This window comes from Tenrec ecaudatus, chromosome 1 (genome assembly GCF_050624435.1).
Source record: "Tenrec ecaudatus isolate mTenEca1 chromosome 1, mTenEca1.hap1, whole genome shotgun sequence".
NCBI classification, from domain to species: domain Eukaryota; kingdom Metazoa; phylum Chordata; class Mammalia; order Afrosoricida; family Tenrecidae; genus Tenrec; species Tenrec ecaudatus.
Genome location: NC_134530.1, coordinates 54,090,607 through 54,117,194, shown reverse-complemented (window position 1 = coordinate 54,117,194; position 26,588 = coordinate 54,090,607). Strand labels below are relative to the sequence as shown.

At 56.9% G+C, this 26,588-nt stretch overlaps 2 protein-coding genes across 2 annotated transcripts in view; both read left to right on the top strand.

Annotated features, from left to right (window-relative positions):
- Window positions 1-5,256, top strand: part of LAPTM5 (lysosomal protein transmembrane 5) — a 29,023-nt gene extending 23,767 nt beyond the window's left edge. The window contains exons 6-8 of the mRNA XM_075538834.1: window positions 1,187-1,282; window positions 2,534-2,626; window positions 3,925-5,256. Coding sequence (XP_075394949.1) covers window positions 1,187-1,282; window positions 2,534-2,626; window positions 3,925-4,014 — 279 coding nt within the window. The 3' untranslated portion in view covers window positions 4,015-5,256. The remainder of the gene's footprint in view (window positions 1-1,186; window positions 1,283-2,533; window positions 2,627-3,924) is intronic.
- An 11,095-nt stretch (window positions 5,257-16,351) lies between these two features.
- Window positions 16,352-26,201, top strand: MATN1 (matrilin 1). The gene is made up of 8 exons (XM_075538823.1): window positions 16,352-16,448; window positions 18,164-18,510; window positions 21,234-21,456; window positions 21,955-22,080; window positions 23,632-24,051; window positions 24,604-24,756; window positions 25,527-25,607; window positions 26,152-26,201. Exons 1-8 carry the CDS (start codon window positions 16,352-16,354, stop codon window positions 26,199-26,201), a joined length of 1,497 nt encoding a protein of 498 aa, XP_075394938.1.
- The last annotated feature ends 387 nt before the right edge of the window (window positions 26,202-26,588 follow it).

Genomic DNA, 26,588 nt, shown 5'->3' with positions numbered 1-26,588 from the left:
TCGATTGCCTCGTATGCATGTGACAGTTGGACAGTGGATAGGAAGGCCGAAGAAGAATGGATGCATTGGGGTTGTGGCACTGGAGAAGGACATGGAAAGCACCACAGACTGCTGAAAGGACAAACCGATCTGTGTTGGACAAAGTACGGCCAGAGTGTCCCTTAGAGGCATTGTGTCACATAATTTGGACATGTTGTCAGGAGAGACCAGGGCCTAGAGAAGGACATCGTGTTTGGTAACATAGAAGAGCAGCAAAAGATAGGAAGGCCCTCAAGGAGATGAGTGGACACTGGCTGAAGCCACGGGCTCAGGCCTAGGAACAATGGTGAGGACAGTGCACGACCGGGGACTGTTTCATCCTGCTGTGCACGGGGTCACGATGGGTTGGAGCGGCTGGACGGCACCACACCACAACAACGTCCATTGAGGCAGGCACCCTGGCAGTGCAGTGGATCACAGGCTGAGCTGCCAAGGGAAAGAAGGTCCATCAGTTTGAATCCACCAGCTGCTCTGAGCGAGAAAGATGAGGCTTTGGGCTTCTGTAGAGCTTGGTCGTTCTTAGGGGCCATGGAGTTGACCCTGGCCCACAGGGACCCTCTGCACAATGGAACAACACACTGCCCGGTCCTGCAGCATCCTCACAACCGTCCTGTTTGAGCCCCTGCTGCAGCCACAGTGTCCACGGTCCATCTCCTCCAGGGGCTCCTCTGGTTCATCGTCCGTCTACCAAGCATGATGCCCTCCCCGGGGGACTGAGCTCACCTGATGACATGTTCAGAGTACAGGAGAGGAAGCCTTGCCACCCTCGAATCTAAGGAGCCTCATGGCCTTGGCAGCACACACGGGCAGCTCCACTCTGCCCTGTGGGGTCCCTGTGAGTCAGAATTGACCCAGCAGCAGCAGAGTTTGACTTTTGAGATTAACCAAGGGCCTAGGTGGGATCCACTGGCCGCCGACACACACCAGCCTGGTCAAGGGCACCTGGATGGAGAATTGTTATCTGCTTCACCTGTTTTTCTTATTGGTCAAGGGGGGCTAGTGCTAGCAACCTGCTTCCAAAGGCTGCTGCGACTATTGATCAAAGCATGAACTATGCCCCACGGAGCTGCGGGGAGGGGTTGGGCTAGAAGCGGATGTGCTGGTCCTTGTGACTGGAGGAACTGACACAGCCCCGAATCTGTTGCAGAATTATCTCCCCAGCCAGGAGGGCTTGACTCATAGCCAGTTTGTCAAAATGATGATCATCTTCTCCATCGCCTTCATCACGGTCCTCGTCCTAAAGGTGAGTGGGCCCAGCCTGTCCTGGGGCTCGGCTCCCAGAGGGGTAGCTGAGGCCATGCAGGGCCCATAGGCACCCCCTCTGGACTGTTACAGAGCAGGGAGGTATGTCCTCTGCTGCTCCCCTCCTGCTTTAACCCCACCCCCACCCCTGCCGTCTCCAGCCCCCCACACCTATTGAGCACCCCCTGAGACATCCCATCTAGAGCGTGCATCTGCAAAGGCATCCCACGCTCAGGTGTAGGGGACTTAATGAATGATCCAAGAAGTCTCACCCAGGCACAGGACAATCTGCTCTGTCTGAAATTTGAATCGGGCAGACCTGGGTTTGAATCCCAGCTCAGCCTCAGGAGCTGTGTTGCTGGTTCTCCCTGGGCCTCATGTCTCATCTGTAAAATGGGCACAATGATCTTGCTTTGCCCATGCCATACGTTTAATGTGTTTCAGGCCCCCAAGTGTAGATGGGAGCTGAGGTTGTGCTCACAGAGGTTTGGTGATGAGGAGGGTGGGGTGGGTGTTCTGGCCCTCTGGGGTGGTCAGTGGGGGCTGGTGTTCTCAGCCTGCTGGGTGGAGGTGCAGGGAAACATTGCTGACATGAGGAGTCACAGGCACTCCTTGTGAGGGCGATCTGGGTGTGTGTGAAGTCCTTTCCTGGGGAGTAGGGGGATTCTGTGGGACCCAGATGTCACCCCAGCACTGTAAACTCAGGGACCCTGAAGTCAACAGAAGGAAGTGCTTTAAAATGAGCTCTCTCCTGGTGAGGAAAGTAACATGGGCCGGCTGTTGTGGTGCCGCTAGAAGACACAGAGGAGCAGCAGGCAGACAGGAACCCGTCACAGCCCCTCAGGGATATCACCGCTGGCATGTGGGTGACCTTCCTTCCAGGCTGGCCCTCCGAAGGTGTCCTGAAAGAAAGGCCTGGAATTCTGCTTCCATAAGACCCAGAAGCCCTGGGAGGCCTTGGGAGCACAGTTCCTAGGCAGCCCGTGGGGTGGCCATGAGTTGGAACAGACTCAATGGCAAAGGAACGGAGGACTTTGACTATGACCATGACCAGGGAGGCCCTGTCAGGCCCAGATGAGATGGCAGGACAGCCCCCACCCCAAACACTATAGGAAACCTGAACAGCAGCAAGTGGGGTGAACTGTACCCTGCTTCCCACCCCCACCCCCACCCCCACCCCCACCCTGGGCCTGCTCTGGGGGCCGGGAAGGAGGGTCGGCAAATCACAGCCTGACCCAGGTCTTTTCTCTAGGTCTACATGTTCAAGTGTGTGTGGAGGTGCTACAGGCTCATGAAGCTCACAAACTTGGCCGAGGAGAGGAACAGCTCCAAGATGCTCCCGAAGGTGAGCCTGCCCAGGGCCCACGTCTGTCAGTTGTTTCCTGAGGGACCTGGGCCGAGTCCCTCCCCACCCCGTGGGCCTCCGTTTCTGCACATGTAAAAGGAGGGCTGGTCTAGAAGGAACCTGGAGACCCCGAGGAGCTCCCAGAGGCTCCAGAGGTATCCGTTCATTGGGTACTGACGGCCTCTGATTCCTGGTCAGCCTAGGTGCAGCCTGGGGCTGCAGGGAGAAGGAGGCCGCCGCCCCCAGTGTAGAGCACGCAGGGGCCAGTGTGCAGAGACCCAGTCACCCTGGGCGTGCAGCGCAGGGGCTCTGAGGACAGAGTGCCTGGCCATGCCCAGGATCCATCAGTGCTTCCCAAAGTGGGCAGGAGTGGGAATGATCCAGGGGGCTGCCGAAGCAGATACCTACACTTTATCCTGGATCAAGTGGGTATGCTACGGACACTTTTGGTTTCCGTTTTCCTGAAAAGCGGGAGGTAGGCCAAATCAGTTTCAGAGAGTCCACCAGTCAGTACAGGTCAGCTGGGAAAGGGAAGGGAGACTTACGTGGCACCGAGGCTGGAGTCGAAGATTGGGTTGGATAAGGGAAGGGACAAAGGTGCACTTGGGTTTCAGACCTGACGCCTTACTTCCTTAATCTGCAACATGGAGACTGGATTAGTCAAGACTGAGTGACCTTGGCAGAAGCACTAATGGAGTTTAAAATCCACCATAGGTCTGGCCTTGGACCTAGTCAAGTTCAGACTCCAGAACCTGACCGGGTTCTCTCCACCTCTGGGCTCCAGTTTCTCCGTGTGGGCGCCACAGTCAAGCGGCCCTTCTCTCATGGCCGCAAAGTGACTGCCAAAGCCACTGGGCCGACATCCCACCGTCTGTGGAGCCCAGTAGGAAACCGAAGTTCCAGGAGCATGTGCGGTTGGATTCCTTTGCGTCACTGGCTCACGTGCCCATCTTCAAAGCAATGCCGAGAGCCACAGAGCTGGGCCAGGGCCAGGTCACACGTCCACCCTCAAGCATTGAGGGAGAGGACCCGTTCTCTGGAATCCCTGTGTTTTCCCAAGGGACAGAACGTGCGATCAAAACTGGGACACTTCAGGAGGCATAGGCACCAGCAAGCCTAGCCCCACGGAGGCACAGACTGCATTTGACTCAAAGGTGCAATAGCGAAGTCCGTGGCAAGTCCCGAGTACCTGCTGGATATCAGTACCTGTCGGAAGCGGCGCTTCAGCTCCCTGGCCCCGGGGTGGGACATGGATCTTTCTTGCCCATACTGAGTCCTTGTCTCTCTGTCTCTCTCAGGTGGTCCTGCCATCCTATGAGGAAGCTGTGTCTCTGCCGTTCAAAGCTCCAGAGGGGGGCCCAGCACCGCCCCCCTACTCGGAGGTGTGATCCTTGACAGGCCCCAGCTCCGGTGCTGGGAGGGGTGGAGCTGCCTCGTAATCTGCTTCTTTGCTTTGGTGGCCCCCGAGGCTGGGTGGACCACCCGGCCGACTGCAGGACAATCTGCTTGTGTCCCCTCGCCGGCCTGCTCCTCCTGGGGGGCTGTGAGCTGCTCACAATTGGGTCGACCCTATTGGCTGAATGACTCTCTGGGGCGCCAAAAATCTCAGTCCAACAGCACAGGCCTGTTCCCACTAGCAGCCCTGACGTGTGCTCCCTCAATGGGGCATTCTAAATCCTGTATGTTGACCAGTCCAAGCCGAAGCCCGCCTTGACAGCTCAGGAAAAGAATTCGGGCAAAGAGCCATTGCGTAGTTTTGCAGTTAGCTGTCCGTTCAAACTGGGTGATTTAAGTGCCTAATTGTAACTTGTCCCTCTAGTCTATATTTTTTATGTATAGAACGTGTATGCGAGTGTCAACACATACATGGATACAGGTATAGTCAATTTCTTCAAATAGCTTGCTTCGATGGTCATCGACTCACCCAGCCATCTGTCTGTTTAAAACAGTCTAACAGATAAAATGCTGTTAAAAAAATATCGAATGAACCCCCAAACCATGCAATCTAGTCCAACAACTGGCCCCATTCTGCCTAATTCAGCACTTAGGAGTCACTGAATAATGGCCAATTTCAAATGAAAATTCAGCCCGACGGCTGTGGATCCATCATGCAGTGGCTTGCTGCCAGGAAATGAGTTGTCTCCTCATAAAACTGTCATTTCAGACACCAACTATTTGGCTAAGGGGTTGTCACCAGTAACAACCAAACGGTGGCCTGTGGAGTCACTCTGTGGGCAGTGGGCTCAGGAAAGCGGGTCCACTGCATCATGAACAACTCCACTGGCCAGGCCTCTGACTGCCACCCACCTGGGCACAGGCGTGTCGCGTCTGACCAATAGCACTTGTGGTTCGAGTGGAAATTAAGCCCAGAAATCAGTCAAATCTGTTTGTTGGATGAAACCCATAGTTCAGCTCAGTCAAGATGGGCCAACCTTTTGTGGGCTCCGACCCAGCCATGGGGCTTGTGCTTGGCAGTGGGATTAAGAAGGGCTGAGCTCCTGTATCCCTCCTTCTGCCTGCTTCCTGATGGGCCTGCCGGAGCTGACCCCAGGGGTGGAGACAGGGCAATGGAGTCAGGCCCTTAGGGGTCCTTGGAGGGGTGCATAGGGAGAGGGTCATGCAGCGGGATTCCTGCCAACACGCCCTGGGTACTTGCTTTGTGTGGGACAGGGGAGATGTTTCAATAAAGCAGCAACAAGCTTCTCTCTTGCTGGTGTGATTCGTGAAAGATGGTTGTGGGCCTTCCGCCTCGGTCCCCCAAGCACACACAGATACACCAGGCTCAGGCAGTGGGCATCATGCCTGCTGATCTTCGGTCATGTGCCACAGCGTCAGCCTGGTGTCTCCCAAATCAGGCGTGAGCGCCTGTGTTAGTCGCAGATGACTAGAGAAACAGAGGGGCTCACACGTGTGTAAGAGAAAAGTTTACACCATAGAGTAAGCATATATTAAGAAAACAGTCCAGTCCAGATCAAGTCTATAAGTCTGATATTAACCCATATGTCCAACACCAATCTATAAATTCCTCTTTAGACTCACGCAGCTAGGGTGGCGTGAGCTGAGCTCTGTCGCAGCACCACAGAGATCTCTCAGAGCCTTGAATGTCCTGCCGGGAGCCTGGACTCTACCCCGTGGTGGGGGGAGCCTTGGGAGGGCTCAGGGCAAGGGCATGGTGGAGCAGCTTGGTGTCTTAGGCAGGAAGCGACCAGAGGCAGGGACGCCTAAGAAGCCTGGTGGGGAAGGGAAGGGTCCCAAGAAATGTCATCCTTCTGGCATTTTCTTGGGGACAGCAGACTTTTTTCCTTTGTTGGCTCTTCGGAACATCCCCAAGCCATTGACTAAACCTGCATTTAACAGAAACGGACAGGAATCTCCCACCCCCTCCACTGACACACAGGGGAATCGAGGTCCCTCAAGAGACTTTCTTGAGGTCACACTGCAGTCAGGGATCAAACCAAGGGTCTTGTCGTCTGCTCCCAGAGGAGCCTGTTCAGAGCAGTGGGTCTGGAGCAGAGGCCACGGGAGGTGGGGGACCAAGGAACCCCTGAACACACAGCTGTGATGCCCCCAAGCCGGCCTGGAGCCGAGGGGCGGGCTGACATGTATAGGGGGATTGTGTCCTGTGGTCAGGCGGGCTGGGAGGGGGCTGCCCAGGAGCAGGAAATAGTTGGGTTTGGGGAAGTCCAGCGCCTGGACCGGCCAAGCCAAGCGGCTGAGATGGGCTGGGCAGCCCCCTCGGTCCCTGTCAATGCCCCGTTTGAGCCTGAGACAGGGGTCCTTTGACTGGGGCTGTGTGCTTGGGACCCGCTGAGGGGCCTGTCTGAGCTGGGTGCCGGAAAGGAACTGGCCGCAAGGAAAAGGGGGCTGCGGAGGGCCGGGCAGGGGGTGCTGGCCGAACCGCTGTCTTTGGAAAGGAAGGGTGGGCAGAATCAGACTGGGTTGATGAGCCGGGGCCTGTGACAGCACTGGGAACATCCCTGGGGTGAACAGAGACTTCACTGTGGTGGCCGCAGGGGTCAGCCGGCCAGCAGGCACGTGTGGCCATTCCCCAGGGCAGGGACTGACTCCAAGAGGCCCGGTGTCAACCTCTGCTTGTCTCCTCTCCCTACACTTGCTCTTAGGACCTCTCGAAGGCTTGCTTCACTCCATGTGTCCCGATTCTGGGAGAGGGGGATGTTGGGCGAGGTCTTGGGGCACCAGGAATCTTTTAGGCACCCAGGCCTCTGGAATTGGCCACAGAGCCATGGGCCTTGGAGCTCAGCAGTCTCAGACGTTGCTAGTTCCGCCCCTCTGGCTGGGACTGAGGGTGCATGAAAGATCCCCTGAGACCACCAGCCCATGTCTAGCCTCCAAAATGGTGAGAAAACAGGTTTCTGTCGATGGAAGCTGCCCACTGCGGTGCTTCTGTGACAGCCACACTGGGTGGCAGAGGCATGGCACAGCCCTCAGATGAAGGACGCTCGCTGCCCCTTTGCCCTGCCCCAGCCTCTGGCTTCCAGCCTGCCGGATGGACCGCCGAGGGCTACATGTGAGGAATCCTGGACGGGGTGTGGACATCACCATTAGCTCAAAGCCCCCCCTGTGACTGGGTCTCAGTGTCTGTCATTCAGGGAGACCAGAGCTTCCTGGCATCCTGGGACGCCTCCCATTTGCACTGAAATAAGCCTAAGGGTCAAGGAGAGCCGTTCCTGGGGGAGGGAAGCCAGGGCCAAGCTTGGTGAGGCTCCTGGTGGCACCAGAGCCTCTGATGGGTCTGCTGTGGGCACTAGCCGGGGTCTTGGGGCCAGCACTCCCATGCCAGCATCTCCTGAGAGTCCAGGAGGAAGCCGCCCTGATTGGACACAAGAGCGTCCGACAGCAGTGGACACGCAGGGAGAACTGATGCAGGGAGCTGCAGAGAGACCCCGCCATCCGAATCAGCACAGGCCACCTGGAAGCCATCTTGCAGCTGTCCAGTGACTGCGGTGGGCAGACAGGACCCTTGCCTTTTTAAAAAAAATGTTTTATTAGGGGTTCATACAGCTCTTATCACAATACATACATACATCAATTGTGCAAAGCACATTTATACATTCATTGTCTTCATCATTCTCAAAACATTTGCTCTCCACCTAAACCCATGGCATCAGCTCTTCATTTTTACCCCTCCCTCCCTGTTCCCCCCTCCGTCATGAACCCTTGATAATTTATAAATTATTATTTTGTCATATATTGCCCTGTCTCCCCTCACCGACTCTTCTGTTGTCCATACCCCAGGGAGGAGGTCACACGTAGATCCTTGTCATCGGTTCCCCTTTCCAACTCACCTTCCCTCCACCCTGCTAGTACCGCCACTCACAGCCCTGGTCCTGAAGGGGTCATCTGCCCTGGATTCCCTGTGTTTCCAGTTCCTATCTGTACCAGTGTACATCCTCTGGTCTAGCCAGATTTGTAAGGTAGAATTGGGATCATGATAATGGGGGAGGAGGAAGCATTTAGGAACTAGAGGAAAGTTGTATGTTTCATCGTTGCTACATCACACCCTGACTGGCTCGTCTCCTCCCTGAGACCCTTCTCTAAGGGGATCTCCAATGTTCTACAAATGGGCTTTGGGTCTCTACTCCACACCACCACCCCATTCGCTATGGTAAGATTTTTTTTGTTCTGATGATGCCTGATACCTGATCCCTTCAACACCTCGTGATCATACAGGCTGGTGTGCTTCTTCCATGTGGGCTTTGTTGCTTCTGAGCTAGATGGCTGCTTGTTTACCTTCAAGCCTTTAAGACCCCAGATGCTATATCTTTTGATAGCTGGGCACCATCAGCTTTCTTCACCACATTTACTTATTCACTCACTTTGTCTTCAGAGGTTGTGTCAGGAAGGTGATCATAGAATACCAATTTAATAGAAGAATGTGTTCTTGCTTTGAGGGAGTACTTGAGTGGAGGCCCAATGTCCTTCTGCAACCTTAATACTAAATCTATAAATAAATGCATATAGATCTATTTCCCCATGCTCATATATAAATATATTTGCATATTACATGCCTTTATTTAGACCTCTATAAATGCCCTTTGCCTCCTAGCTCTTTCCTCTATTTCCATTGACTTTCCTCTTGTCCCACTATCATGCTCAGTCTTCATTTGGGTTTCAGTACCCTTGATCACGCCCTACCAGGCCTCCCACACTCTCCTCACCACTGATTTGGATCACTTGTTGTTCCCTTGTCCCTGGTTTGTTAACACCACTACCTTTCCCCCCACCTCCCCCTCTCCCATGTCCCCCTGGAACTTTGGGTCCCATTGTTTTCTCTTTCAGATTGTTCATCCAGGGCCCGTGTCTTATAGCTTTTTCTGCTCCATGTTTTTTGGGGAAGGACATTGGAAGTGGGGAGGATTTTGGAGGTGGGGAGAAGAAGGTCATAAGGGGAAGCAGGAAGTTGGAGGCTAGGAGGACACTGGAGCAGGAGGATGGAAATCACCGGGCTGAGACTGGAGTCTGGTGAATCTGAGGATTTTCACGTGACAGCACAGACCTGGCCAGCCTTGACCTCGGGGACAGTGCTGCCACGCTGTAGCTGCCAGCAGAGTTGCCGTCCCACCTGAGGGCTTTGGGGACAAAGAGAAGGACAACGTTACTGGTAGGAGAGCAGCTATGTGACGTCTCAGGCCGGCCCCCTGGGAGTTCACCTCGGGAATCGGTGAAGCAAGGTGGGGGGACACGGCTCACCTTCCCTGGTTGGCATCTCCACCCTGGAACCCTTCTCAGGTGCCCACAGTCACACGGGGAGCGAGCACCCCAGCTGTCTGCTCAGCGCCCAGCCCTTCCCTCACTGACCCTGAAGCAGCTTCCCTGTCCGCCCTGTGCCCTTCCCTCTCCGCCTCCCTCGTTCCAGACCCAGGCATGCCATCTGGGGGAGAACGATCAGAGGTTGGTGAAAATATTGAATAGACTATGGATGATTCAACATCTTCTTCAACATCTTCTTTGAGAAATACAACCTGCCTGCTGCTGGCACGTGAGGATGGAGATACTGGGGCTTACGTTTGACAGCATCTCTTTAGATGCGTCGTCAGGAGCGAGAGACCAGTCACTGGAAGAGGGCATTGCGCTCGGTGATGCAGAGGGTAACTGAGCTTGCAGGAACCCTCGCTGGAAGGGTGGACCCCAGAATGGCTCAAACGTACCCCGAGACCATGATGACGGTTCAGGACCGGCAATGTTCTGTTCCGTTATACACAGCCCTCCGCTCTGATCATGTGCCAGTGGGCAGGGGGCTTGGGTCTCTCCCTTGGAGACTCGCCTCATGGGCTGAGAGTCAGCGCGGTGCCGGCTTCCATTCAAGGGAGATGTGAGCTGCGAGGAGGGAGGCCGGCTTCTGAGTTGCTTCTTCTTCTCAGGCCCGCCCCCTGGGAGTCCACCTTGGGAATCAGCGAATTCTCTTTCTTCACTTCTTGCATTAGTTTCTCACTGTTTCACATCCATTTGTAAAAATACATGTAGCCCTGCATTGGCCACTTCAGCCCTTTCCATGTGTCTAACTAACTCAGTGCCGTCAGTTACAGGATTTGTGTTCAACGGTGACCCTTAACCAATGCGAACGTCCTATCATCATCCACCGCAACGTCGCTGTTGTGAGGGGCTGTCTAGTTGGTCCCCGTTCACAGCGACCCTGTGTGCGACAGCACGAGACACTGCCCCGTCCTGCGCATCCTCACAATTGTTCCTACTCCTGAGCCCGTTGTTGTAGCCGCTGCGTCAGTCCATCTCCTGGGGTCCTCCCCTTCTCTGCTGCCCCTCCGCTTCCCAAGCATGATGTCCTTCGCCAGGGACTGGTCTCTCCTGACAACACGTCCAAAGCACGGGAGACCGAGTCTCGCCGTGCTTCCTTCTAAGGAGCCCCCTGGCCGGACGTTTTCCAGGGCTGACCTGCGCGTTCTTTGGGCAGGCTGTGGCGCACTGTACTGGGGTGGCCTACGTCTGGCGGGGATGCTGGCAGCCCTGCCGCTGACCTTGAAAACCCCACCTGGGTCACACAAGGTGAACGGGTTTCCGCAGAGCTTCCAGACTAAGAGCAGACGACACAGAGGGGTTGGCTGTCCACTTTGAAGGAAGTAGCCCTGAATACCTTATGACAGAAACTTCTGTTCGTGATGACTGGTTCCCCTGCCCCCTTTTCCCTCCCCCTGATGACCACTGACCTGGCTCTGAAAGAGCGCCTGGGTGTGCGGGTCAGATAAAGGGAAGGGCTCCCTGGAGGTGGGAACAGCATCTGCAGAGCTCAGAGGTGAGAAGCTGGATGTGATCGAAGTGGGCACGTGTTGTGTGCACACCTGCGTCCGTGAGCAGGAGAGAACACTGGCGGTGGGTGGGGAAGGGTGACAGAAGACAGGTCGCCCAGCAAACCTTATACTTTGATCTAGAGGAAGCTGCTTTCACCTGGGGAGGTGGAAGTGGAGGCTCACTCCTGCACACCTGTACTCCTTATCTGACGCGCTTCCCCACACTGGGTCTCTCTGTCTTGTCCATGTGGCTGGACCCTAAGGGCCTGGAGATGGTAGGCTAGAAAGATGGAGGGAGCTTTGGGGAAGGACCAGGTAGGGGCAGACACAAACCCTAGTGTCCAGCCCTTGAGACTGAGAAAATTATTATTAGTAGTAATTATTATTCGTTAGTGCACCTGGGCCTGCCCTGTGTCGACAAATACCGTGGACCTCACCCCCATGGACACAGCAGGCCTACTCCCAGACACCTCCCATCTCCTTGTCCCCAGGCCTGAGGATCCGGGCTTTCACAGAGGTGAAGAGATTTGCCCGAAGCCATCACTGCTGGCCGTGACAGAACAGGGACCCGACCATCTCCGTCTAGTACCAAAATGTCTCTCTTGGCAGGACTCCTCAGAGTCGCTGGCCCAAACGCAAGATGATTTTGGTGCTGTGCGGATGGGGAAGTTCGAGTGAATTAGTTTCGAATGTATTTATGTGCGGATTGGAATACACGTACAAACCGCCCAAGGAACCAGTGATGTCATGGCTAGTCCTGCTTAGGAGGAGGAGACCTTAAGACAAAGCGAAACACAAGCAGCGCTGCTCATGGTAGCCGCAAAGGTGGAGACGCCCGTCCACCAGGGGGCGCTGGACAAGTGGGATGCGGTGCGGACTGAGCGTGAGCCACTCAACCAGAGAGAGGAATAGAGCAGCTCTGGGGTGGGCTACGGCGTGGGTGAGCCTTGAAAGCATGCACAAGACAGCAAATACCGCGTGTCCCCACTGATAGAACTATCTGGACTAAGCAGCTGCATAGGGACAAGAGTAGATTAAAAACCACAAACAACAATTCCACTGTCACCAAGTCGATTCAGACCCATGGCCACCCTATAGACGGAGGCGAACTGGCCCAGTGGGGTTCCAAGTCTGCAACCCCTTTCAGGAGTAGAAAGCCTCATCTTTCTCTTGCGGAGCCGCGGGTGGTTTCCAACTGCTGAGCTTGCGGTCAGCAGCCAGACGTGTAGTCCGTCAGTTCAGCCTTTTGAGAAGCAGACGGGTTTTGAGAAGTAGGTGGTTGGCCACCGGGGCCGAGAGGGACAGGGGGCTGGGGAGTCATTGCTTACTGGGCTCTGAGTTTCTCTTCGGAAGCAGCGAGTGGTGACCGTTATACCACATGGTGGACGCCACACTAAGGCCGCTGGATGGCACCCTGAAAATTGGTTAAGGCGGCACATTTGAGGTTGGGTACGTTTTACCATGCACCACGCGTCTGTCGCTGTGCCGCACTGTCGCGGCTTCGGGTTGCTTGGTGCTGGGGGCTCTGCCATTAGTATTTCAAGCGCCAGCAGGCTCACCCATGGCCCACCGGTTTCTGTGCCGCTTCCGGACAAGACCGACTTCCCAAAGTTCCCACGAAAACCGCGCGGGGCACAAGAAAGCAGGGACAAGTGGGCTTGCTGTCCAGAGCCGCGGGCGGGCCGAACCTCACGCTCGGTGGAGGAGAGGGCCGCCGGGGCGGGGAGACCCTTGGCGCCTGGCAAGGTGGCTGCAAGAACGGACTCAAGCACAGGACGCGGTGACGTTCTTTGCTGCTGCTGCCCACAGGGTCACCGCTCCACGGCTGCTGGCTGCCAACGACACCGCAGCGCAGGGCATTGTTGAGGCGGCGAGTTCCTTTAGAGAGAACGGAAACGCTGGAGGAGTTGAATGACAGCAAACGTGGACGCGCACGTAGCAGGAGCCCTTGAGATGGAGCAGTAAGCGTGGACGCGCACGTAGCAGGAGTCCAGGCTATGGAGCAGTGAGCGTGGACGCGCACGTAGCAGGAGCCCAGGCTATGGAGCAGTAAGCGTGGACGCGCAAGTAGCAGGAGCCCAGGCTATGGAGCAGTAAGCGTGGACGCGCAAGTAGCAGGAGCCCTGGAGATGGAGCAGTAAGCGTGGACGCGCACGTAGCAGGAGCCCAGGCTATGGAGCAGTAAGCATGGACGCGCACGTAGCAGGACCCCCACTGATGGAGGTGTCCTGTGCCACGTGAACCTCTAGCTGTAGGAGCGTGAGGTCAAGGTGGGAGCTGGGGAGCCCTGGAGTGGGAGTCCTGAGCCCTAGCCAGGGGGTCGCACTGACCGTGCCCAGGGCCTTCCCCTTTATCTTCCACGAAACCCTGGTGGCTTTGCGTTCCCACGAAAACAGGGAGGGAGTAGCCGGCGCCTCCCTGGACTTGCTAGCAGCTCTGAAGGGGGACACGCTAGCGTTTTCCCTCTGGGGCCAGTCAGCCAGTCAATACTGGACGCGCAGTTCCTGATTTTGGATCCCGGGGCAAAGTGCTTCACATTTAAGAAACACAAATATTGCTTTTCTTTCCTCAACGTATGCGCTGAACGTCCAGACCTCCCCCAGCTCCAGCGAGGGAGCGCTGCAGCCCGTCGTGGAGCGTCCTGGGACATGGAGCGTCCTGGGACATACCTGCTGCATATTTCTGCGGAGAAGCCAACCCAGAGAAGGCGCCTGTGTGCCCCGAGGAGGCCATAGAACTGCCATTCAATGCTGGGCCTGAAAGAGCTGCTTCAGGGGCCTGGCTGCCACCCCCCCCACCCCACCCCACCCCCCGCCAAGAGCATGTTGTGTACCCAGCTGCAGACACAGCCCTGCTGTCGGGAGGGGCTGCGCTTCCTCGGACACCTCCACACGGCCACGGTCCCCGTGCCGGCCCCAGGCTGCCCTGTATCGCTTTTACGAGGCATTAGAGCCAGTGCACAACGGCTCTTTCATTCCCTTAATTTCTTCATCAACTCATTTGATATCCTGAGCCAGGCCCCATGCTGGGTGCTGGGATTCAGTGGTGGTGTTGGGGGCTGGGGGGTGGTGGCAAGGGAGTCCCCTGCCTTGAGATGCTGGCACTCTGCCTGCCGGGAGAGGGAGAGGCCGAGAGAGCACACGCATAAGACCATTCTGAGAAGTGACGAACTAGGCTTTGTACCCACACAGCATCTCTGAGAGAGAATTAGAGGACCAGTCGTCAGAATGACAGGGTCTGGAAACAGGCAAGGGGTGGGATCACGGACAAACGCCAACCAAAGGGGAGCAAGCTGGGGCCATGGTTTCCCATCTTTCTCCCACAGTGAGGGGCACAGAGGGTGATGCGGCTGCGGTTTCACGTGTGTGGCCTCAACCTTCAGCTGGCTCTCTGGGCCTCAGTTTCCTTATCTGACAAATGGGCAGGAGTCTGGGATCTGCTGGCCTGACAGACTCCCTGAGAGAACAAAGGGGATTGGAAAGCATCGAGGGGCTGAGCCTGGGCAAGGGGGGTGGCTGTCATTTGCCACTACGGCAAGGGTTGTGGGAGCTGCTGGCTGTGTCCGCTGGGCCCACGAGTCCTTCAACATATGTCAATGCATTTGCTTTTGTTGGGGCCTGCTTTACAGTGACTGAAATGCAGAGATCTCAAGGGGCCCCATTCTGTCCTTTGACTGTACAACCGTCTTCTCACATCACCCCAGGCCAGCCTGGAGCTTCCCTTCTGTGTTAGGTTTCGTTCTCCAGAGACGCAAAACCAAGGACACCTGCTGGTCTTTACACGTAATAAGAGACTCATATCAGGAAATGGCTCATGCGGTGGCAGGAATAGGGAAGTCCAGTCTGACTCAAGTCAGGCTGCTCCTGCATCGTGGAAGCTGGTGAACAGGAAGCAAGATGACAAAGTAGAGATAGCAGGGGGCACAGGCTGGCCGATGCGGAGGCTGAATGAATCCACTGTCAGTAGTGAGCTGATGGCTCCTGGGACCCGCAGGCCACTCAACAGGAGATCGAGGCGCTAGATGTAAGATGTAGCTCTGGCCGAAGGATTCGACCCCTCTCAGGCTCTCTCCTACAACAAGGCTTATGCCACTCACGAGGTGTTATCGGACTGCAACATAATTGAGCTCCACTCCTACCCCGACCTAGGCCTGTCTAGTTGACATCACCTCATCTTCCCACTGCATAATGACAGGCTGAGGCTCAGCGAAGCTAAGGCACCAGCTTCTGGTCACACAGCCGATCAGCAGCAGAAGTGGATTTGAACCTGGGTCTCTCAGGCAGCCAAGCCCATGCCCTTTCTGCTCTGTCCCAACTAGACGTGGGTGCAACAGTCCTCGCTGGCCATGCCCACTTATTTGCAAACTTCCTCCAGACAGACCCTGGCCAGGGCCCAGGGTGCAGAGAGGCCTCGATCAGACACTCTTCTGCTCTTGGTCGAGACAGGCAATGCATGGACGCAGGAGGAGGGACCTATCAGGGGGAGGCTGGGAGAGGGGTGCACCTGAACTCTTCAGGTCTGAACCAACTTCACCTGTGGCTCAACTTTCAGCCAAACCCTGCTGGCCCAGTGGTTACACGTGGGGCTGCTAACAAGGTCAGCAGTTTGAAACCATCAGCTGCTCAGCATGAGAAAGATGAGGCTTTCTACCTCTGTAGAGTTGGGTGTTTCAGAACCCCACAGGGGCCATTCCACCCTGTCCTATCAGGTGCTGGCGGGGGTAGGAGGTAGGTATGCATTCAATGCACGCCTTAGAGCAGGAGCCTGCCAGGGCAGCATTTGCCCAGGGGTACATGGAGGAGGAGGAGGAGGGAAGGGGGAGGTCTGAAGGGTGACTGGGAAGTGTGAAGACAGAGTGTGCAGCGACACTGGGGACCACAATGAATCAGACAGTGCTTTCAGACAGCACAAAAGCACATATGAATCGTGGGGTGGGAAATGGATTTTCCCAGTGCGCTGTTGTCCACACCACAGCGAAAAGTAAAATCCCCAACCTCCAATCAACACAAGTGCTCCGAGCAGAAACTCCAAGGAGCGAGCACACTTCTATCCAGGCACACCTGAGTGGCCCGAGTTGGAGCTAAAGTGGGATCCACTCGACGGCCATTGGGTTTTTTTGGGTTACTTTTGGTAAATCTTGGGCTTGGGGAGCCCCCACCCCACCTGAGATTCCCTGAATTCCAGCAGCAGCTCTGGTTGCTTCAGAAGGCAAAGGAGCCCTTGTGGTCTGAGGGGCCTCTGGAGCCCTGGCCAGGTGGCCCCGCCCTCTCCGGCACACACACCTCCATTCAGCCCAGTCCCGCCCCTGGAGGGGGTGGGCAGGGCTGGCTGCCCCCATGTCACCTGGGGAGGGGGGTGGGGGCTGCCTGGCTGGGAGGTTGGGCAGACAGCGAGGTTGATAAGAGCCGGCCCCCTGCACACCCCCACCACTGTGCCCACTGCTGCCTGAACAGCCAGAACCATGGGGACCATCTCTGGTGCCAGCCTTGTGCTCGGTGGTCTGCTGCTGCTGCTGCTCCAGGCCCCAGGCACCCTCAGCCTGACCCCGCAGCCCAGAGGTGAGGGGGCTCGAGTGAGATGGGAGCCCTGGGGAAGCCGTGCCTGGTCAGCAGCCTGCAGGGCTGCGCACTGACATGGCGGAAACCAAGGGGGACCTGGGGGTGGTGGGAAGGGAGGGTGGGAGGGTGACGGGCGGGGACAGCAGATTGTCACAGGAACAGAGATGGGACAGTGACGAGAGCAGGGCAGAGGTGCCCCTTAGTGTATCGATTGGGGGACGTGGGTGTGCCTCTTTCTGGAGCCCCCAAGCCTTCTCTGGGGCTCCCTACCTTCCCAGGGACCATATTTACTGGGGGACGGTGGTCCCTGAAGCCACCAGGCGCACAAGCTGCATCCGAGGCTGTTGGCATAGGGAGCTGCCCGGGCCCAGGGCAGTGCTCTTGGCTGTTTGATCTGGGGGCCAAGAGCTAGCCTCATCTCCAGCCGGTCGGCACCTCCCAGGACTGGGCTCCCTGGGGGCCACACCACCTCTGGAGGTGCAGCCTGGGGCACTGACTCCAGACTTCCCAGTACTTGTGCAGATGGGGATGCTCAGAACAGAGGGGAAACCATCTACATGCACCCAGGGCATTCCCAGAGTCCATACAGGGCCAATTCCTCCCATCCCTGCACCTCCGTTTAACCATCTGTAGCCTTAACTAGTGGGGACCAGGACCTGGCTGCTAGGTGGTTCCTAAAGTTTTTTGAGGAACCCTGATGCCTGGGGTCTAGTCCAGAGCATGGGGGCTTGGGGCTAGCCCAGCCCACCTTTCTGTCTTCCGGTCCGCACTGCACCTAACCTTGAGACCCACTTGCCTAATTCAGATTCAGTGTGGGGCCTTGGTCCTAAACCTGCCTGCCTACAGGCCCAGGTTAGTGGTAAGTATTAATCTTCCACTGGACAGGCAGGAAAACTGAGGCTCAGTATAATACCTACCCAGGTGTGCTCAGCAGGCCCAAGACAGGATTTGAACCCAGGCCTGCCTTGCACCAGATCTATGGTCTTCTCAGCAGGTGGCCTAGTCTCCTAGGGTGTCTGGGGGACATCTCCCCCTGTGGATGAGGCCTGGGGCTCAGCCAGCCAGGCTGCCAAAGTGGCTACCAGGGATTCCTGCTCCTTCCCTTTGCCCTTGGAAACTAGCCATCAGCTCTGCTGGGCTGAGCCAGGCCAATTCCAATCTGGCCCTTGGCTTTGATGCTCAGATGAAAGAGGTCATGTTGGCAAGCACGGCTTTACCCTCAGGGCTGTGTCTGCTCCTGGAGGGCCCACCCGCAGTGCCCTGCTGCCCAGCTAGGAGAAAGAAACAGCTGTCCCTTGTCAATAGCAGCCTGGGTGGGCAGTTGGAGCCCACCTTGTGGTCCTGTAGCAAATGGCCCTGACAGCCTGCTGCCCCGGGGAAGCAGGCCTGCTCTGTCTCCCATGGGCCACCTGGTGACAAAGATGAGTATGTTACCTGTGGTAGTGGCTGGCAGAGAAACTGCTGGACAGACCATTGTCTCCCTTGCTGCCCCCTGAAGACCCACTGTGGGCTTGGTGCCCAGTGGGTACCCTGTAAGAAGTGCCTCTCTGATTCATTGCACAGACGAAGAAATGGAGGCTTTGAGAGGTGAGAGATCTGGCCCAAGACCACTGAGTAGAGATTAGCAGGTCTCCATCATCAAGCCCTCCCCCATCTTCAGACCCACCTCCTGACCTCTGCCCACCGCTCTTTCTGTCCCCCTGCTGTCCCCTCAGGGCATCTGTGCAGGACTCGGCCCACGGACCTGGTGTTTGTGGTCGACAGCTCTCGCAGCGTGCGGCCCGTGGAGTTTGAGAAGGTGAAGGTGTTACTGTCTCAGGTGATTGAGTCTCTGGATGTGGGACCCAATGCCACCCGGGTAGGTGTGGTCAACTACGCCAGCTCGGTGAAGCAGGAGTTCCCGCTGCATGCCCACAGCTCGAAGGCCGCGCTCCTGCAGGCCGTGCGCCGCATCCAGCCACTGTCCACCGGCACCATGACCGGCCTGGCCATCCAGTTCGCCATCACCAAAGTCCTCAGCGATTCCCAGGGAGGGCGATCCCGGTCCCCCCACATCAGCAAGGTATGTGCTCCTGGCCCGACAGGGCTCCTGGCTTGGGGCAACTGTGCCCATGGCCACCATCCCATTGGGGAAAGGAGTAGCCAAGTGAGGTGGTCTTTTGGCATTTGGTAGTGGTACCAGTTAGAAGTGGCTGAGCTGAGATTCGAACTCAGATCTGCAGAGCTTCCTCTACCTTCTAACTCCAGGAGCGTGCACAGTCTGGGGAGCACTTGGTGTTGCCCCTGCCGGCTGACTTCCCTCTCGAGCCTGTCGGGAGTTCCCGGAAGGCAGCAGGGAGACCATGAGATGCCGTTAAGGGTACGGCCCCCGCAGCCACCAGTCTGGGCTCAGCCCTCTGCTCCACCACACTAGCCGAGTCACCTTGGGCAGGCGACTTTACCACACTGTGCCGTGGCTTCTTCGTTCGTCATGTGGCAGTAATAAGAACACTTCCTCAAAGGGCAGGGTTGAGACTAGATGCGTTAACATGCTCAGAACAGTGTCAGGCTCCTAAAGAGTCCCAGGGGAGCCCCGTGAAAGGGGCCTGGGTAGCTCTGTGGGTCAGGTGTTGGAGTCAGCATTCACTAAGAGCCAGCCCGTGGGGGTGAAGATGGTTATGCATTTGTACTGCTCCAAGCTCTGAGAAATGACACTGCTGCTTGCCTGTGGGTCTTATTTTGGTGGATCAGTGTTAAAGGTTCTTCGTGCTGTGGAGCAGGCTGACAGGATATTGCTGCTTCCCCCCAAAACACGTGGGGTCGCTGTGAGCTGGACTTGGCTCGGCAGTAACAGGTTTTGTGCGTTTTCAGCACAAGCTGAGTTTGTATTTAGGAGTCCCTGGAGCGCCAGGGGCTCTGGAGAGGGAAGCCAAGGGCAGCCCCCAAGTTTCCAAGTCAGCAAGGGCTGCAGGCAGCATGCTGGAGGTTTTCAAAGACCTCAGACTCACGTTTGACTATTTCACAGTGCAGGGCCCACACCCCTGCTCCCCCTTGGTCCTCTCACAGCGCCCTGCTCATCCCCATAAGCCTGTGTCGGCCTGAGGAGTTGAGATTTACCTGCACAGGGAAGGCCTAGTTCGCATGCCCCCTGTTCCCCACAGCGTTAGTCATGTGGCAGAAGCCTGACGTATGAGGGCCAGGTGAATATCCTCTTCAGAGGTGCTTGCCCCATCGTGCAGAGGACCACAGGGAGGCAGGGAGGGCTTAAGCAACTTACCCAGCACAAAAGCTGTGGAAACACGCACAGACTCTAGGACTGCCACCCCTCGAAGAATGACGGAGCCAGGCACCTGTGGGTCTCATGTTGGGGGAATCCACTTATAAGTTCCGAGTGCTCTAGCGGAGGCTGGTGAGAGGATATGGTGGCATTGGGGTTAGTCTAATGAGGAGAGGGGTGAAGGTGATGATGGGACACAGTCGTCACACCTCTAGTTAACGAGCACTCCCAGATTAGGCCAGTGCTTGGTGGTGGTGGTGGTGGTGGGCACCAGAGACCAGAGGTTCAGCCTGGAGGAACTACCAGATGGAGGAGTCTCAGGGGTGTGTGCAGGTGGGGGGAGCGGAGGGGGGCAGTGGACCCTGGTGTTGCACATGGCTGCTCGGCTTTCCGTGGCAGCAGCTCTGGCCTGGGGGGTATGGAGGGAAGAGGCTGTGCTGGTACCCGGCCGGCCCATATGACGAGATGTTTGACCAAGAATCGTTCCACCCTGCACCCCACCACACCCCCTTTTACAGACGAGGAAAGGGAGACTCATGAAGGTGATGGGTAACTTGTAGTGCCTCATGCCTAACCTGGACATGCCTCAAATGGCAGTGGGTCAGGCACCTGGGGCAAGAGAGGAGGCCTAGGAGTAGACCCCAAAGTCGGAAGTGGAGAAGTGCCAGATCCCAAGCTGGAACCAGTACCACGAACACCCCCAGTCAGGGCAGGCTCTGGCAGGGGCCCGGCGGCGGTAGGCCCTCCTCGCTGTCGGTCCCTCTTCTCAGTACAAGCAGAGGTCCCCTGTGGGGAGGGGCAGGGAGTCCATTCCTCCGTGGAGGGGGAGCCCCTGGGGTGAAGGGAGCACAAGGCGGCAGCTACTGATCTTTGCTCATCTCCGTGGGAGCAGTGCCGCGCCACGCTCTGAACCGAGAGATGACTCCTTCCCAGGACGGGCAGGCAGGGGATGGCCACGCTGGCTGCATCAGCCTCCGTCTCAATCCCTGGCCTCCCTCTGGTGGCCACACGCAGAACTGCACGGTCTTGGACGTCCCTTTGACTCCAGGCTGGGAGTAAAGACTAGGCCAGGGCGGGCAGCCTCCAGGAGCCCCTGAGAGCACCTGCTCCCTCCAGGCGGCTTCCACCCGCCTGCCTGCTTTCCAGCAGCCCCAGCATCTCCGGGACCCCCAATCTTAGGGCACCGGGAAGGAAACACACCTGCCCCAAGAGGTAGCCTATCTAAGGGGACTGCCAGGACCCCGCCCTTAGGCAACCGCAGCTCTGCACTGAGAGAGGAGACACCCTGTTTCCAGAGCCCCCAGAGACAGGTGTAAGACAGGACGACACCCCCCCATGTGTCGCAGCAGGATAAATCTATCTTACATTCTCAGTCAGTCATGTCCCCCTCTCTGGGGCAACGCACACTTGCAAAGCACTAGTGGGGTGCCCTGGGGTCACTCACTTGGCTTCTCCGGGCCTCAGTTTCCTCTTCTGTCACCTGTCTTGCGGGGAGGGCTCCGTCCTTACGCGCGTCCCGCTCGTGGCAGGTGGTCATCGTGGTGACCGACGGGCGGCCGCAGGACAGCGTGCGGGACGTGTCTGCGCGGGCCCAGGCCAGCGGCATCGAGCTGTTTGCCATCGGCGTGGGCCGCGTGGACAAGGCCACGCTGCGCCAGATGGCCAGCGAGCCGCAGGACGAGCACGTGGACTACGTGGAGAGCTACAACGTCATCGAGAAGCTGTCCAAGAAGTTCCAAGAGGCTTTTTGCCGTGCGCTGGAGGCGGGGAGGGGCGGGGTTTGACCTGGGTGGGTGGGATCGAGGCATTTGGGGCGGGGCCAGGACCTGGACCAGGGTGGGACGGGCAGACCCCTTAGGGATTGTGATAAACAGCAAAGGGGGCGGGGTCACGGCGGGGGCGGGGAACTGGGCAGTTTAGGGCGCAGCACAGGGCTTTGGTCTCCTCCACCAGGCGGACGTGGACTTGGAGAGACAGCATCAGAGGCTGGGCCAGAGAGGGATGTGATTCCGGAGGTGGGCTCCCAGGAAGTGGGCTGTGTCCCTGCTGGGAGCCCCCAGGAAGTTTTCTTTTTATCATTAGCTTGATGACCTAACTCAGGGGTCTTAGGATGGCTGGGGCCTGGGCCCACCCAGGTGGGGACCTTATTTTCCCCGACTGTGCACGAGGCCTGGTCTCCACGGTCAGTGCAGGGTGCCCTGGGTAGGATGTCTGAGGGCTTGTTATTCTGAGACTTGCTTGTCCACGCAGTGGTGTCGGACCTGTGTGCCACTGGGGACCATGATTGCGAGCAGGTGTGCCTCAGCTCCCCGGGCTCCTACACCTGCGCCTGCCGAGAAGGCTTCACCCTCAACAGTGACGGCAAGACCTGCAACGGTCAGTGGGCTGGCCACAGCCGGGGCTCAGGGAGGGCAGGTCTGTGTGGCAAGAGGGCTGTGGCCCCTGAGCCTCCCTGCCCTTTGCTCTCAGAAAACAGTGTCATTCTAGAGCTTGTCATTTCTCCTCTGACTCCACCCCCGCTAGCACCATGGTGGTGGGTTTAGTGCGATGGCAGGACCCAGACTGTGGAGTTCAAAGCTGTTCCAGCTGTTGCCCAGGGTTCAGAGCAGCGATCCTGGATTTCTGGAGTGTCCAGGAGTAGTCTCAGCATCAGATGAGGTCCCACTTAAGAGGGGACAGTGACCTGGGTCCACCCAAAGCTGACTCACTTGAGGTGGAGGTCAGACCTATCTCTACTCTCCAAACATTCCCGGATTCTGACTCCAGCTGCCCCTCCCATGACGCTCTTTCCCCCTCTTCTGGGCGTGATAATCTGCTCCAAGAGTCACACCAAACTCACAGAGCACACTTAAGAATCAGCCAACTGCCACCGAGTCAATTCTGACTCATAGCGACTCTACACCACAGAGTAGAACTGCACCCAAGGGTTGCTGAGACTGTCAATCTTTAAAGGAGGAGACAGCCTCGTCTGTCTCCCATACAGTTGCTGGTGGCATTGAACTGCCGACCTTGTAGTCAGCAGCCAACTGCATAACCAACTTTGCCACCAGGGCCCCTTGACCATTCTTAAACGCTAAGTGGTTTATGAAGGAAGTGACAGGGCAAACTAGGGATTGGAAACAAGAAGTCTGTAGGCAAAGTCACCCTTCTTCAGTGCTGCCCTGCTCTCTCAGTTCCTGGTCTATGCAGGCCCCTTCCAGCCCCACTGTCAGCAACACCAGCTTTGCCGCTGGGCCCCTGCCAGTCTGTTGCCAGCCCCAGGGTTACTGCCCCCGACCAATGTCATAGCTCTTTCAGGAGGTCACTTGCCACCTCTCCCTCTTTCCTTTTGCTTCTTCTGGCTGCTTCCCCCCTTTCTTCTTTCTGGCTCCAAAAACCCCCTGTGCGTTTGGCCACTTAAATATTTTCAATCAACTCCTAGTCAATTTCAAAGGATGGCTCCTCCCAGCTGAGTGCCACACACCAACCAATCTCCTCTTGGTAGGCCTCAGACACTTCATTTGAATATCCTCACTGCAGCGCACCTCGTTTGCATAGTGTATTGACTGGTCCCTGCAAGGTGCATACCCATGAACACCAATCACGGGCCGGGCTGCAGACCAGACCCGTTTCCAAAGTATCCAACCAAGTTGCTTCCTGTTTACCCAGGATATGTAACCCACCCTCTTGGGCAGCCAGTTTGGGCAAAGGTAACTCTTCTAAGTTTAGGGGGAACATCTGTTTGCCCCCCATAACCAAGGCACAAGGCCACAGAAAGGAGCTCATTCCCCACACAGGGAGGGAGGTGTGAGAACAAAATGGAATGGGTCCCTGTGATTCACCCAACACAGAGACCTGGCAGGGAGTAGGGGCAGGGTGTCCAGTAAGGGGTCTGGATGGATGGTCCCAGCTGTCAGCTTCATCCCTTTGCTTTTCTGCCCTCCCCAGTTTGTGGTAGTGGCAGCGGCAGCAGCTCAGCCACCGACCTGGTCTTCCTCATCGATGGATCCAAGAGCGTGAGGCCAGAGAACTTTGAGCTGGTGAAGAAGTTTATCAACCAGATCGTGGACACGCTGGACGTGTCGGACAAGCTGGCGCAGGTGGGGCTGGTGCAGTACTCGAGCTCTGTGCGCCAGGAGTTCCCGCTGGGCCGCTTCCGCACCAAGAAGGACATCAAGGCGGCCGTGCGGAACATGTCCTACATGGAGAAGGGAACCATGACCGGGGCTGCCCTCAAGTACCTCGTTGACAACTCCTTCACGGTGTCCAGCGGGGCCAGGCCTGGGGCCCAGAAGGTGGGCATTGTCTTCACCGATGGCCGGAGCCAGGACTACATTAATGATGCCGCTAAGAAGGCCAAGGACCTTGGTAGGTGCCACCCGCCTGCCCCAGGCCCTGCTGATGCCCGGTGGCCCACGGAACACAGCTACATTGTAGTTTACCCCGGCGTTTCTTCTGATTTGGGTGTTAAACCCTGGGTGAATTTAAATGGGTAGGGATGGGCTAGTCCCGATGACAAAACTGAGGCCCCAGAAAAGCGGTTTGCTTTGCGGATCCTTTTGGGGGCCTGGCTTGAAACTTTTCTGGTTAAATGGTTGTTCCATTCAAGAACACACCAACTGCTAGTTAGGCTATCTACCCAAACTCAGGGCAAGCCTGAGCCTAGTTTTTTTCCCACCTATTTAATGACTAAATTAAAAACCACTGAACAGATATGTTTATTGGCGTTGGGTGATATTACAACGCTCCCCAGTTCAGGGCCTGGCATATAGTACAACTTCAAATGGAGATATGCTCAATATCTTTGTCCGAGGTCCTGTGGCTGCAATTCCTACAGTTGCCACTAGGAGGTGTCAGCTGTTGGCTGTCTGGCTGTTCCCCAGGAAGGCTCAGCCTTACTGCTCTTGGTTCTCCTGGCAGGCTTTAAGATGTTTGCTGTGGGCGTGGGCAATGCGGTGGAGGACGAGCTGAGGGAGATCGCCTCGGAGCCCGTGGCCGAGCACTACTTCTACACGGCTGACTTCAAGACCATCAACCAGATTGGCAAGAAATTGCAAATGAAGATCTGTGTGGGTGAGTGAGGCGAGGGCCAGCGTAGTAGAAGGGGCAGGTGGGGCTCTTTGGGGGACAGGGTCGTCCTGGGACTGGATGTGAGCAGGGGAAGCAGGGGATAGGGTGGTATGAGAGTCGGTAGAACCAGGTGTGGCGGTATGACGGTTACTACTACCAGTGCTATGCCAGTGGGCTCCAAATATGAAAGCGTTCTCTCTATTTGGTAGTAATATTATTACCCCCATTTTACAGGGGGAGGGGAACCAAGGTCAGAGGGGTAGAACCATTGTTAGTCACAGGGAGAGCTGGGGTCCAAGCCCTGCTGCCCATCCTGGCCCTCCCTGGCGGCTTGCTGGCCCCTGATAGTAACCACGACGGGTTCCAGACCCGGGGACTCCAGGGCTTGCTTCTTTGCTCGGACACTACCTTGACTTTGGCCATGAGCAAGCAGTTTCACGCCTCATTTCTTCATCTGTAAAATGGGGTCAATGATTTCAAACCCAAAGAGGTCTGGGAGGAATCATTCAGCTAACCTAGAGGCTCCCAGCGGTGTCCTGCACACAGTAGGCGCTCAGTGTGTGGGAGATGTTTTGGGCGTTCATTATCAGGGCTTTGAGGAAGTTCAAAGTTGTCTGAGGTGTGTCTCCCCCTCACTCCTAGGAGGTTTGTCTCAGGGCCTTGATGTCTCTCTGGCTCCTCACAGTCCCTAGTTCTGACTGTGGGCATGACCACTATCCCCAGGGCTAACACTCGCCATCTCTCTCTCTCTCCCTGCCTCTCCCCTGTGCCAGAGGAGGACCCGTGTGCCTGCGAGTCCATGGTGAAGTTCCAGGCTAAGGTGGAGGAGCTGCTGCAAGCTCTGACCCGGAAGCATATCCTTTACCCGGGGCCCTGTGAGAGTGGGCAGGAGGAGCCGGGGAGGGAGGATGCCCCGTGGTGACTGTCCAGGACATGACCAGATAGGCGGGCACCAGCTTTGGTGCTGACCCTGTCAAAGACCCGATCAGAGAAACCGAGGCCGGAGGTTAGGGTCTGGACACACAGAGTCCTGGACACGGTCGGAGAACACGACACAGGCTCAGGGTGACGTTACTGGTGCAGCCTTGTCAGAGGGGCAGTGCAAGGTGGGGGGTGGGGTGGCGAAGCCCTGTCAGGACTAGGCTGAGGACCCAGCAGGGCTAAACTTGTAAGAGACAGCGCAGGGCAGTAGCCCCCACAGTACTTGTGAAGGAGCACTGGATGGATACGTTTTGACATAGGGCAGAACCCTAGCTCTAAGGTGGCCTTGGCATTGAGAGAACGTTCTGGGAGGGGGCGATCTAGAGGAAATAAGAAGGGGGGGGGGTCCCGGTATAGGCACCACGCTCCTCCCCTCTCTGCTCTGGCCGACCTGCGCTCTCCTTGACTGGGGCCCACTGGAAGCTGTGAGCAAGCGGCTGGCTCTCCTGGAGAACAGAATCGTCTAAGACTCCTGCCCTGGCTGTGGCCTTTCCATGTGCTCCAGCCTGCAGGGGCTCGGTGAGCCCCCTGGGCATCTCCCACGGCCCCCACTTTAGTCTAGCGGTGCCATGTTAGTGAGGGCGGTTCTGCAGGGGCAGGGCCCTGAGTGGGTCTTCCTGGCCTCTGCTATCCCACAAACCCCTGGAAGGTGGGGGAGGGGATGGTGTGTGTGTGTGTGTGTGTGTGTGTGTGTGCTCACTCCAAGGGGTGGGGTATGTCTCACTGCAGGAATGTGTGTGTGTGTGAGTGAGTGAAAACCCCGGGGGGGTGAGTGTAACAGGAACTACGTTTGCATTTTTTAATCAAAAGCTTAATATATTCTCCTCCCCTCCCCCATTTAACCTTTCTTGTGC